Here is a 14,018-nt window from a genome sequence, read left to right as displayed (position 1 = left end):
TGATGAGTTTGTTGTTACAGTTTTCATCACACCCTTACGGCCACCACTGCTCTCCTTCCAGCTCAATGTGGCTCTCGGCTTGCACCCGACTCAAGACGAGCTAAAGAAGGGTGTCGTTTTTATAAATAGAATCTCACTGTGAAAGTATGCGCTTGGAGTCCAACCAGACGATTCTGCTGGGACTGCTGCAGGAGAAAATGCAGTTTTCGGTTTTCCGGTGTCGATCGCCGTCCACGCTGTGGATGTGCTGGGCGCAATTGCCGTATGTGGAGGCGGCCATAGAAAGGGAATGGTTTCTGGAAAATCCATTCGGTCGCATTGCAGTGGGCAAAGAACGCTTGAAGCGTTTAACACAATCGTAGTCTTTCATTTTGGGGGACGATGTATTCTGGACTTTGGGTCTGCCATATTGTTGTTTTCAGATTGACTCTGTTTTTGTTGAGTGCACATCAAGAATAAGAACTGGTGGCCCACTTTTAATATGAATTGTTAAATTGAGCTAGCTACGCCCAAGACCGTAACTTTGTAAAACATTTATGCAAAGTAGCTAAAGTTTATGATGCGGACGTGATTGTGGAAAAGCCTGTGCGTAAAACTGGACGCTTATCCATTAAAGCAAAACCCAAAGCGTCGCGTTCTTCAAAGCGTTCTGATACCACGGGAGCACTTCACTACATCAATCTCGGCGTAAAGTGCCTCTTGTGTGCGACGGCGAAATAGACTTCCAAAAATAGTCAAAAACTACACTTCTCGACTTCTCCATGCAGCCCCGGATCATAATGTTCGATCCAAACCACTTCGTTTTGATGCCGTTGTTGCGTGAGTGACTACTACCCACTGCTTCGGCATCCGGAGTATGAGAGCGAGCGCTTCTCAAAGTTGGCGTGGAGAAGATTGGGTTTGAGTGAATCGCCGCCTGCTTCCCAACGGCTAAATGTTGCATGGCGTCACGCCGTCGCCAGCGATTTAGTGTATGTTCCGAACGAAAACCCGCGGATCATCGCCGGTATGTCGCGCACAGATGATCACTCTCGTACGTTCTCTCTCTCTCGCTCTGTGTGTTATGTGCGAGAGCACGAACTGTCATTTTGTCTCGCACGATCATCATCGCCATCATCGGTCGCCAGGGATCCGCGAGTTCCGACGATCGACACTCGCAACGGTACACGGCTGATGTTTTCACGTTCGTGCCTCGGTTGCATGCGGACGTGCGTGCGTGCTCTTCGGTGCTTTTACATCGCGCCTACTTGCGCCGTACTTTAGTTTGTGTTGTTTTCGATGCGTTAACCGTTGTGAGCAAGGTTGGAAATTAAGGAGGTGTGTGGGTGTTTGGAGGGTAATTTTGAAAGAGCCGTCGCCTGATGCCTGCTGATCCGCTGCCTGGTGTACTATGCTTCAGTATTCGAAAGTGAAATGTTTGGTGCGATGCTCGGTGGCCTTGTGCAGTGCGGCGTCACGATATCCCGGTCGATGGTCATCGTGATATGCAACTCATCTTCGATATGCAAATTCATTAGTCCTCAGGCGTTGTAAATCTGTGGGTCTTGTGTTCATCCTTCTCTTTCGCGTAATCTCGCTGACACAAATTTGTTGAACGACCTCCTACCGGCGCCGTTCGCGCCCGGCAATTTGGCGTAATTTATGTGTATTCACGTGAATCCCAGTGATGCTGTGTTTGTGATTATGCGTATATATTTAACCGCACATCGGCAAGCTGATGGTACGGAGAAAAAAAAAAAAAAGATCATAATCTATTAGTGAACGCGCAGTGAAAGTGTAGAATGAAGAGGGCAAAATGGACGGTAACAAAATGTCCGTTTCGGAAAAGTGCTGCTTTCCCAAGTGAGATTTGCCGTGTGTATGCGCGCTTGTGCTAAAGATGTCCGACCGAAATTCTCTACTCCCGCGGTCGTGGTGTGTTGCATGTGTTCTAGCTAATGATGAAAAATGTGCGCGAAAATCCTATTCCCCCCAATGGTGGAGCGGAGGTCCGATGAAATGGCGGCGGCATTGACGGATATGGAGGGTGTAAAATAATTTAATTGCGTGAAAGATATAATTCTTCTGCCACTCCAAGCGGAGCGGAGCGTAGAACACCACACGATGAAATGTCAGTGTTTGTGTGAGCGGCTTGAAGCGCTCGGGTCAAGTGAAGTTAGCCAGCCAGCCAGCCATTCAAACAAAATTGGCCCGGAATGTATGTTTGCAAAGTGTTCGCCGTTGCATACTACTCATGGTGATTGCATGTGTGTTTGTGTTTGTGGTCGGTTAGTGCGAATAAAGCCCATCGGCCCAGCAGTCCAGACGTCAGTTGTACCAGTCGGCACAGTTTTTAATTGGAGAAAATGATCTTAACTCGCCCAGCGGATGTTCGGTGCAGTGGTGCAAACGAGACGCGAGATAGAAGGCTCTCTTGAAATTCATTGAAATTGTTGAAGCATCATCAGCATTCACAACTTTCAACTTCGCAACTCCCCAAATGTGCTGCCTTCCAACAAAATTTCATTGCGCATGTTTGGGTAATTCTGATGATAAAATTTGATGAATTGCTAATTATGTTTGCGATGCTTTTTGGGAAAAGTTGGCTGCTATTTTACAGACCAATTAGGTCGAAATCGATCGCGCTGCGAGTAATGTTTGCTAAAGTATCACGTTCCTGCCTTATGAGGGGGGAGTAGAAAAAGTTTTCATGACCCGGGTATGTTAGGCTTTTAAAGTGATTGAGTATATTGCATACTTTCAGGCTCAAAACGCTATTTGACGTTTGGGGCACACTATTGGGAAAAGTTTTGAGACCGATGTATTAGAGGAGCTCTAAGTTTGCCTTTAATTTAAAGCATATAACGTCTTGAGGTCTTTGCAATTTGATTGTGTATGAAGTTCTAAACCACCTCATAAACACACACTGATATGATAAGAATCGAGCGAGGGATAAAAATAGTCAAATAATGACTCTGACCTTAAATATTGTGATTTTTGTTGGTTTACTGGGTGGGTGGTAGCGGGGTGTCGTGGGCGATGTTTTAAATTTAATCCGGTCTGTTGTAAACAACAGACGGTCGGCCATTGTTGGCGCCATATGATACCACGGCAGGTGGCGCTAGTATGTGCCGTGGTGCGTTAATAAAAATTTATTTACTCGAATTTAAATGCTATTCAATCAAACGTTCTCACTTTTAGTATGCATTCATGGTGAGTTATCTAAACATGAATGGCATCGGCATAAAATGTCGAGTGTGACCTTGTTTTCCTCCCCCCAAAAAACCTATCATGGCGATAAACACATGTGAGTGTACAAATCGATGAAGCTATCAAGCGATCTACAGATGTGCCGTGCTGCTATGCATTACTGTTTACCCCAGCAGTAAACAATGATCGACAAAAAGCAAATAAAAAGGACTTGCGGATAGAATTCTATCGCACACGACGCACAAGTGCACAGCAAATTCCTCCAAAACATTGTGAAGCGGAACAAATAGCAAACCGAACAAACCAAACAAACAAACGGCCACGGCAAGGGCAACAACGAATCTATCAGTAAAAATGAGCTCGTCAAGCGCTCTCGGCATTGTTTGGATGGTGGCGGGATGTTGCCCAACCAACCAACCAAAAAAAAAGACACAACATCCACCTCTGGTCCCTTGCCACGCCGTGTGATCCGCACCCGAGCATGTGTGCATGTGTGAATGTCAACAGACCAGACTGGTCGGGAGGTCGTTTAAAATTTTTATAAATATAAATGTACAATATTTTTTTGTTCAGCTCTTTCGCCTGCAATGGCGGTTGTCTGTTCGCTTTCTTTTTGGCTTTTTGGAAACGTTCACCATCGCGCGACCAGAATTGCCGAGTGGTTTGTCAAAAACCATTGTCAAGAGTCACCAACGCGGGAAGAGAATAGTCAAAAAGACGCTTGTCATGACGTGCGAACGAACCAATCAATGACGATCGCCTCGATGCCCGGCGACCGGTAGACACTCAAGATCAAAAGCAGTGGAGAACGAGAACCTCCCACACCGAACTGAGGGATCCGTCCTGATATCTGATCATCCAATTTGGTTGGCCACCAAAGCGGAACATCTTGACCCTGTCGGTGAAATCATTTGCCGACGGAGATGACACACGGTAGAGATTGGTTGGTTGTGTGGGACAGGGAGCTTGTCAAACAGCTGTAAACGGTTTGCGAGGATTGATTTTAATTTTTATTTCGTTGCCCTCAACTCTTCAGATCTTGCGTGGATGCTGGGTGGGTCTGCAGTAGGTGATTCATTAGTGGTGTGATAGAAAATTGAGATCGAAAATGTCTTCTGAAGGCAGGCACAATATTTGTATCTGCCTGACGCAAGTGTGCGCGATGACGTCAGGGAAGAATGTTTTTCCTTTGATTCCTACATCATCTGGTAGTGATTTATTGGGAGAAAAGGCCTGCAGTTGTACAAATTTTGAAAACTCTGTGATGAAAGAGTTCTTGAAGATGAACAAGATAACGGCGAGAAGAAGTCAAGTAGAGATATTCGACCGAACTGGAAAGTTAATGTGCCATCATTGGAGACATTCCGATTGACTTTATCAACATTCCACCGAAATCTCGATCACGCGTTGGAAGCATTTCTAGAAGGGCATAACTACCAACGCAATAGCGTCCCGCAAATGGGGTACCCACTTAGTATTCGTTTAAAATATTTCACTACTATTTCTGCTTCGGTGGACGAACGGTACGCCTGCAAAGAGTCACCGAAAGTATCGCTTTAAAGCAGCTGTCCACCTTTGTCGGCCGTCAACATTCTTCGCCGACATTCCTTTACCCTGAAACGAACCTAGCGATCGATAGCAAGTGTCGTTTGATTTTACGATGGCGTCGCAATATTTCGGACAGAGAGAGAGAGAGAGAGAGAGAGAGAGAGAGAGAGTGTCGGTTGATCCTCAACAAACCGACTCCCTTTACTCCCTTTTTTCTCCGGGCCGGATCATTCCACGATCTGGTGGCTTTGACGATCACTCGACACGGAACATGTGTTCGGGTTGGATGCGACGGTGACGGAAAAATTAATCAGACCACACAGTTGTTTCGTTTGCGGTGTCTCAAATGACAGTGCGTTTGATTTGAAAGGCGTAACATGAGTCCCGTTCGTTCGTGAATGGAAGATATTCTTTTCCGGATAAGACGCAATTCTTTCAAAATTTGGGCGGCTAATTATTAGCTGATCATATTCAATTTCTTGAGGACCAATTGCTTGATGTAATGTAATGTTGAGAGTTATACGATACGATGGCGAAGCTATGTCCATTCATTTGCCTGTAATATGGATCGCGGGGATTAGTTCTCGGTGCCGGGAGAAGGGACATAAATCAAGATTACATTCTTGAAATTGGACAGGCGTTTTCACCCGTCACCACTTGGAAACGCTCGATGTGGGTTACTTTGTGTAACGCTCAAGATTTTCCTAGCTTTCCAGTCGCTCCCATTCAGATCTCAGACTTTACGGAGTAGTGAAAGAGTCTCCCGAGTTCAATCACACCGCAAATTTTTAGGGTTTCATAACCGCATGGCTCAAAAGGCCATCTTTTGGCAATATTTGCTAAGATCGTCGAGAGATTACTTCAAATTAAAAGACAAACAGAAAGACAGAAAGGGGGATGTTTTTCTTAAGTTTTGAGCAACATTTGCAAAAACTTCACGCTATTTCCAAAGAGTCTCCCGCACTCTCATCCATTCTCCCCCCTGGACAGCGGCGTGTTATTTTATTCATGAGATCAGCCCCAAAAGTCGATAAACATTAAGTGTTTTGCAATGGACAGCGTCTTCCAAAGTGGCCAAAATTGTAGACAACATCTTGGAATGCACTTCATTAACACATAATAGCTCATCGTCAACACGAACTGGGTGAGAGGTGACCAGGCTTGCTGATTGTTTGCGTGTAGAACTGCTACCAGTAATAGAGTGATGGGTAAAAGTGAAAACTCAACGTTTTGTCTCTTTTTGTACTCGTGCGCCATGAAAGCCCCATGACAATGTTCCGGTAAGGGTGTGTATTATTTGCAACGCTAATCTTGACTGTTTGTGTGAAAAGTGCTGAACCTTTTGAAATGAATGTCCAACAACGGTGTGTACGCCGGTTGATACATTCGGGTTTTAACGCGTGCTCTGTGGCGAAGAAAAATTGCGGGAAGAGTGTCAGTGCACAGTGGTTATAAGATGTTGTTTTGCAAGTGAGAGGAGCTAGGAGGACAGAGCGATTGCGTCGCACTGACCGACATCTCAGAATTGACACAATCAGCAGCAACAGCAGAAGATGTGTCTCAGCATTCGCCGGTTTTGCATCGACTGCAAAGGTGAGTGGCGTACGGGGCGATCCCTTCCCCAAATGTCTGGATGATGCAGGTCGTTTAGGTGATGCGCTAGGGTCTCAGTATGCGAGGGTCCATCAACCGGAGATGTCACGAGCAAGTGGTGAAGATTATAGAGTACATCACACATAGGTTTTCTAATATCTTTCCCCGTTTTTGCCTTCTTTGCAGGAAAATCCTCACGAACAGACGATGAACATTCCGGTGAACCACAGCAGCAGCAGCAGCAGCAGCAGCAACATGGCGGCGTTACACGCCGCACGAAAGTGTCAAGCATTTGTTTTGACGTGCCGGCCGCCGGGCTTGGCAACCGTCCACCGAGCATCATCAGCAGCTCCACCACCACGGACGAAGGTGGCTTCAATGAACCGTCGCCAGAAATCAAAGCCAAGCTTAAGCCAGCGTACGAGTTTGATCTCCCGTTGCCGGCGTCCCCGCCACGGAAGCTTCCGATCGGCGAGGATCGTTCGCCGGTCGGTAGCCCAGCCGAGGCCAAACTGACGTACGCCGATCTGGGCTATCGGGTGCGTCCGGACGGTACGGAGTGTGATGAAATCTATGGCGAGGTGGACGTGTATCGAAGTGCCAACACGAGCAGCAGTATTAACGGAAAGCAGCAACCGGGCGGCGTTCCCCTTAACACGGCCGCCCTTAATCGATCTCAACCTTCCGGAGCGAGCGGTAGCAGCGTGCCGAATGGGCAGGGCAGTGCGCAGCTAGCGGAACCTCAAGTTGCCGGTGTCCCGCCGGCCATCATTAACGGTCGTTCTGCAGCGACCGATCGCGTACTTTACGCTTCTATTCTGCCGTCCTCGCTCGGTGACAATAGCTCCACCACTACAACGGCCACTGACAGCGAGCTGGCTTTTATGGATGGTGAACGAGACGAGGCCAAGATACTGGACTTTGACGAGCTAAGTGAGATGGGCGAGAAGGGTTACCACAGTGCGCAGATACTGCTCGATCCGACACGAATTACGCTGAGTGAGCTGGAGGATGATTATAGCACGAAAACGTTGCCCGATCCACCATCGCTTGCATCGATGCGGCCACCACCGATTCCGGAGGGACCTCCGTTGGATCTGCAGGACAGTTTAAAGTTTGCGGATGCAAGCGATAACGAGCAGGACAGCCTGCTGCCCGATGAGATGACGGCGGATGAAGCGGAGCGACTGCTGAGCTCCAGGTATGTAGCCCTGTTGTGGTTCGTGTGGTGTGATGTGTTAAGTGAGGTCTGTAGGGCACAGACTCCTCAGTGTGTGATTAGTAAGTGATAGGTAAGAATGTATATAGCCTTGCTTTGGAGGAAAATTTGGAGATGAAAAAGTCAGATTGTTTGCTTGGAGATCCTCGGTGATTCACTCATGTTAGGCAATGTGTGCTAGCAAAAACAACCATGCCATTGGGTGTTATTCGGTCGAGAATTTAAACGGAACGGTTGTGCTGTTTCGACAGTTTTTTGGCATCCATAATTCCCTGTAGCATCAGTGAGGAAATCAATCAAAACCTCTCCCGGTGTATGGAGTCGTCGCACGTGCCGCTACCCAAAGCGAGCAGCAGTTCTCGACGTGGCCGTTTTGCTTCCTTCCCGAGATTGAGTAAACAGCCGATTCTGATCATCTGTGTTGACCCAGTTCTAGTTTGCTCGTGGGATTTGTGAGTTATGTTCTTCACAAAGCAGCGGGTGAAGTATTGAATGGAAATCTCATGTAGTGTAAATGGTTGTTTACAAGAGAGCAAGACACACACATCTACTTTCCTTGGCCCCCGAGACAAGCAAAGGGTATAAATTTTGCTGCCAATGTAGAATGTAGTCCATCGATCATAGTGACGTTTGTTGCCTGCTTCCCCGTACAATGCAATTGAGCGGGTGGGGTAGCCTAGGGTTTGCATATTTTGCATTACAAATGTGTCCTATCACTGCAAGATCATTGTAATCTGAACGTAGGGAACTGCTACTTGCATTTGCACTGAGTGTGAGTGTGTGTGTGAGTTGTGTGCAATGTACTGGTTCGCCATTGACATAGTCTCACGGGAATGCGAGATATGATTGAAATTCATTGAATAAACAAAGAGCTAATCACTTAGCTTCGTATAAATGCCAATGGCCGCATAATAATTGCGGTAATTGTCAATCATGTAGACCTCCAGTTGGATTTGGTTTATTGGGCAGTTCCGGGAGATTAGTTTGAGGGATACGAATACGCTGTTGCTAGGTACTCAACAGTACAATTTGCTTCTGATAATGATGCAGAAGTGTGATAATTATACAAAAAAGACTTTAATATCGTTAATAACAGGATCATTTTTTTACGGGGCACTATGCGCCTCCATCTGCAATCTCCGTTTACTCTAATTTTGAAATATTGGAAATGAGGGCGATGCGTCACATTTCTATTCCCTTGCACACCAAGTAAAAGCGAATAAGTATTATAAATATCGCATCCATTCGATATATTCATGATGGCTGATGTTATCTTAAGTTACCACTTCCCAAGTTTTGCTTCTACACGCCCTCACCGCTGCATGGCGGTTCTCTGTCAATCGGCCATCGCGCGCTCTACACACGCTATCTTTATGGGTGCACGATTTAGATACCGCCAGTGTGTTTGTATGGTAGTGCGTACTACTACAGCCCTATTATCATGAGTGCCTGCCTGCCTCCTTGCCTATCCCTTCAATTTCGAAATTAAATTGATCTCTATTTTACTCTCTTTTTCTTTCTTTTTTTTTTTATTTCACACACATATCTGTTTCGGAATCCATACCCTCCTGCTTGCGCGCATCACACATAATGTTTAATGTTTTATTTTTCCCGATTTTCCGGAATTTCATTTTTATGTTAAAAAAAACCCCTACATCATCTACAAACACGCCACGACGCACACGAATATCATCTTCATCACATGCACACACACACATGCGTTACCTATCATCACCATCATCGCCATACACCGCCACACGCCACGTTTCGGGATACGATCGATTCTTCGCTTGCGTTTGGTTCGTTCTGTTCCGTTTGAGTAGAATATTGGAGAACAAGATCAGGTAATGTGTACAACAAGATTGAGTCTCTTTCAATTCGTTAACTTTTAGTGACGTAAGGTAATCGCCGCCTAATCCCTATGAAGGATCTTCGCCCGTAGCGAAGGTTCTTGCTTTATTGAGGACAAGGATTACATGGTTTGACAATTTCTTAATAAAAATACCAACTCCTTTACACTTTACACCTTCGTCTACAGACAACGACCGTTACTCTCGGATGAACAGGCACGAGAAGTGGAGCAAATTCTCCTCAACAATCAAGCCAAAGCGGAAACGGATGAGCCACCGTTGCCACGGGTAGTGGCAAGTCCTCGCCAACAGGCACCGTCCGTTCCGGAGCGTGAGCCAGTTCCAGTACAAGCCGCCAAACCCGTACAGCAGACACAGCTTCCACCAGTGCCGCTGCCACCGCAACCCAAACAAGCTCCCCCAACCACCACTGCCACCTCAGACGAGCCGGACTGGCTAAAGGACGTGCTCGAGGCGCCGAAGAATGCAACCTCCTCCACGTCCACGGTGGGCTCTTCCATGCGTGATAAGCCACCGCCACCACCTCCTCCAACCAGCGCGAGCCGAAACAATTCCACCACTAGTCAGCAGGAAGATGCGAGCATCGGCAATAATACGACCGACTTGCTGAACCAAACCATCCTTGATTCCTCGTCGATTCTGGCCGATTCGTACGTCGATACGGGTGACTCGATACCGAGCGTTACAACCACCACCTCGGACAGTATCAATCTGAGCAAGCAGGAAGAATCGGCAGGCGAAACGGGTGCTTTAGAGGACGAGGGTGAGGCTACCCAGGAGGATGAGGCTCAAGAAAGGGAGATGGTCAGTGGGCGGCAAGCTGCGGTACACCGGCAGCATGTCGGTGAGAGTATCAGTGAGGCGGACGTTTCCGCCGACGACGAGTCGAACCATTCGGCCGGGTTCTACATTCCCGAGTATCCGCCGATACGCTGCAAGGAGGTGTACGTCAATCCGGACGGGGTGCACTTCTTCGAGGACGGTAACTTCTGGATGGAGGTACCGGGACTGATAGAGGCGGAACGCGAGCTGGACGATGACGATTTGCGCGGGTACGTGAAGAAGAACACGAAGGTGAAGTTTAGCAGCAATCCGATGCAGGTGTTCTCGACCTTCTCGGTGAACGATTACGACCGGCGAAACGAGGATGTGGATCCGGTGGCAGCTTCGGCGGAGTATGAGCTGGAGAAGCGGGTCGAGAAGATGGACGTCTTCCCGGTGGAACTGATGAAGGGACCGGAGGGTTTGGGATTGAGCATAATAGGTAAGCTATGGGGAATGCATGCCATCGGAACTGAGATTTTGCTAACAAATTGGCTATCGCTATTGTACAGGAATGGGTGTCGGAGCAGATGCTGGACTGGAGAAGTTGGGCATCTTCGTCAAAACCATTACGGATAATGGTGCCGCGGCACGTGATGGAAGAATACAGGTTTGGAATACACAGCCTGCTCTCTACTCTGCTGAGCTGCAACTAACACCACCCGCGTTTTCTATTTTAGGTGAACGATCAAATCATTGAAGTCGATGGCAAAAGTCTAGTCGGTGTTACGCAGGCGTACGCTGCGTCCGTGCTGCGCAACACCTCCGGTCTGGTACGGTTCCAGATCGGGCGCGAGCGAGATCCGGAAAATTCGGAAGTCGCGCAACTCATCCGCCAAAGCTTGCAAGCGGACCGTGAGAAGGAGGAACGCGTTAAGCGCCAGCTGGAGGATTACATTCGTCGAAATGCGGAAATCTCCGAAGACAGTACGCTGCCGGTGTCGGCCAATTCGAGCGTTTCGGAAGGCCCGGTCAGTCCGACGACGAATGCGGCCGAATCACTGTTCGAGACGGAAGCTGCCAGAAGCAGTGACGTGGAGTCGTTACGACGAATCCTGCAGGAGGTAAGCAAATCGTTGCCAAATGTGTCGCTTCTTATACGTTCTATCTACCTATCTCATCATTTCCTTACCATTCGCAACCTCATCATCAGTTGTTTCGTAACGATCGTCGCCTAGACTAATGGCCAAACCGTGGCCTTTTCGATTCGTTGTCGTTTGTTAAGATTATGTTAGCTTTTTGGAATGAGTTCATTCCTGAGTTGCTTTAAATGTCGATTCTTCTGAATGCAAACCGAACGAACGAAGCGCAACTTTGCATCCGTTTTTATAAATAAAAATAATTAAATGAAAATGTTCTGCGGCTACACAACTCTTGAAACGAGTGCGAAAAAAGAAAAAGCCGTTGCTAATGTTTGAAACGAATAGCTTTAATTTTTCCTGAACTGAAAATGCTACAATCTTTTCCAACTGTTCTATACTTTTACTCTAATAACCGCACCGCAAGATAAGATTTACCTGCACCACTTGTTTTTTTGCGTTTCGAGGTTTTTTTTAGCGCGTTCGTATACCTTTAACGTGGTTTGTTCTATTTCCATTTCGTTCTACTTTTTTACTGTGCAAATCGCAAATCCTTCTAATCCAATGTTGGGAATGTGGCCATTATGTCTGTGCAGCATAAAGCGGTAAAGTTTCGTTCAATAGTGCTTCAAGCGTTTAACAATCGTTTTTATTTTATCTGTACCAACTCTGTGGCAAATTCTAGATCGTAGAGAGTTTTTTGATATAGTCATTGTGCTGATTTATTTCTTGTCATAATTTCTTGCTTCTTCCTCACACACAAACTCACCACATGGCGCTTTGCTGTGTTGTACTAGTGTGTTATCACCATGTGTGTGTTGCTTTTGTTATGTATTTTTTCTTCTTTGTTTTTGGCTTCTTCTTGTTTGCTGTGCCATTTTATTAGAGTTTAGTGAACGCGATTTGCGTTTCTTATGGGTTTCTCTAACACTGCATCAAAGCAAATACATGGCTGTACCGAAACCTCCCGAAGGAACGCGGAGATCGGCATAATGGGCTGTGGATACTACTGAAGGCTTGCCACAGAATCGCGTGTGTGTGTTTGTATATATGCAAAAAAAAGAAAAGCTATTTCCATACTCTTTCCATTGAGACGGTAAGACTGTTTTCCTGCATGTCACGCTGTGTGTGTATGAACAACCCGTGCTGAATGCATGCATACCTTGTTAGAGACCTTAGCGCACTGCCACCCTTCACAGATGCACCGCGGTCGTAGTAATTTTGTTCAGGGCTCTCTTTGATATTTACAGGGTTTTCCAGTTGATAATGTAAAAGCATCGATCTTTTTTTGTAGGCTCCTTAGATGAAATGCTAAACAAAGCTAGTTGTTCAATTCAATTAACTTTTATTGTGAAGTTACCAGATGATATTGTAACTGTAGCCGATGATATTGTACACGGCCTGTCAGCAAGTGCTTAACCCACAGGTATAAACAGCTCAATCTCACATTCAAGTTACGTTACCTGCAAGTTACGCACATCTGAAGCCGTTCACATGTCAACTAGCTTTGTTTACCAATTTCATCTAAGGAGTCTACAAAAAAGATCTAGATTATCAGTTGAAAAACACTGTATTTCGACTCTTGAGTGTTTGCGCGATAGTATTGGAAATGATAGGCTGTAGAAAAAAAAGATATCCTTCTTCTTTCCTGTTAGATAGTACTGTTGTCGAAAAATATCGATGAAACCTCATGCAATCTGAATTCCCATCGATCGTTTTAAGTTTGCATCGAACTGGTTCTCCTTTCGTTATACTCTTTGTAAACAAAAAACAACCAATACCTACCAGAAACATCAACAAAAAGAAAACACATCTGTTTATTGGAATATTTTCCCAATTTCTTTTCTTTCTTTCCAATCCGCCACACGAATGCATCTGTAATCTTTGTCACTGCCAACCAACTCTACCACACCACCTTCCTCACTCGCTCGAAATTATGCAAAAACAAACAAACAAAACTCAAATTCCTGCGTGTGCCGACGCGTTTTTCATTTCAAATTCAAAAACTTCCCTTGCTCACACCGTTCCTTTTACACACATATTCTCGGTGTTCAAAATTTGGTTTTTCCAATTTATACGCCCCTCGACCAAATCACAAAATCTACTACCGTACCACTACTACTACTACTACCACTCATCGTGAAATGAAAATGGAAAAACCTCCCTGTCCATGGAATGTACCTGCAATGAATCCCCCAAAACTCATCTATTATAAATAACACGACAAACAAAATAATAATATTGTCCAGAACCTTAAAACCATTGCACTGCATGAGGGCGACATTCTGAACCTGAAGCAACAGGTAAGTTACGTTATCGTCTTTTTGTGTTTGTTATCGTCACTTTAGTTTTTAATTTTGATTTTATGTTGTTAACCAGCAGAAGGGGGTTGTGGGGGAGGGTTTGGGTTCATCGGATTGATTTAAGTAACATTAAGGGGGTTTTCCGTTTCCGTTGGGACAAGGATGAAGGCTGTTGCCCAAAGCAAACTGTGTAAATGTCCGCGTGTGAGCGCACGTGCGTTTGTGTTTTTGTACGCAATTCATCTCCATCTAAAGCAATTGTTTGTGTGTGCGTGTGTGTGATCGATCACTCGCTGTTTTCTGCTTCCCCAAAATTACCACCATCACTTTGATAATCTTAAATCGTCTTCATTAGCCTTACAGAAAATCTACAAATGTCACAAACTCACATAAC

At 45.9% G+C, this 14,018-nt stretch overlaps 1 protein-coding gene across 13 annotated transcripts in view; it reads left to right on the top strand.

Moving 5' to 3' along the window:
* Positions 1-14,018, top strand: part of LOC118513075 (neurabin-1) — a 58,506-nt gene that overhangs the window by 40,098 nt on the left and 4,390 nt on the right. For 7 of the 13 annotated variants that reach the window (XM_036058429.1, XM_036058428.1, XM_036058427.1 and 4 more), the window contains 6 exons: positions 6,517-7,531; positions 9,373-9,393; positions 9,588-10,684; positions 10,755-10,852; positions 10,923-11,306; positions 13,571-13,624. In XM_036058429.1, the coding sequence (XP_035914322.1) occupies positions 6,517-7,531; positions 9,373-9,393; positions 9,588-10,684; positions 10,755-10,852; positions 10,923-11,306; positions 13,571-13,624 (2,669 nt within the window). Of the gene's footprint in view, positions 1-1,186; positions 1,337-5,841; positions 6,331-6,516; positions 7,532-9,372; positions 9,394-9,587; positions 10,685-10,754; positions 10,853-10,922; positions 11,307-13,570; positions 13,625-14,018 lie in introns of those variants that run through there. The other 6 variants (XM_036058434.1, XM_036058436.1, XM_036058437.1 and 3 more) reach the window with 6 other exon arrangements.

Source organism: Anopheles stephensi, chromosome 3 (genome assembly GCF_013141755.1).
Source record: "Anopheles stephensi strain Indian chromosome 3, UCI_ANSTEP_V1.0, whole genome shotgun sequence".
Taxonomy (NCBI): Eukaryota; Metazoa; Arthropoda; class Insecta; order Diptera; family Culicidae; genus Anopheles; species Anopheles stephensi.
The sequence above is the reverse complement of the archived record's forward strand: the minus strand, read 5'-3'. Positions and strand labels throughout refer to the sequence as shown.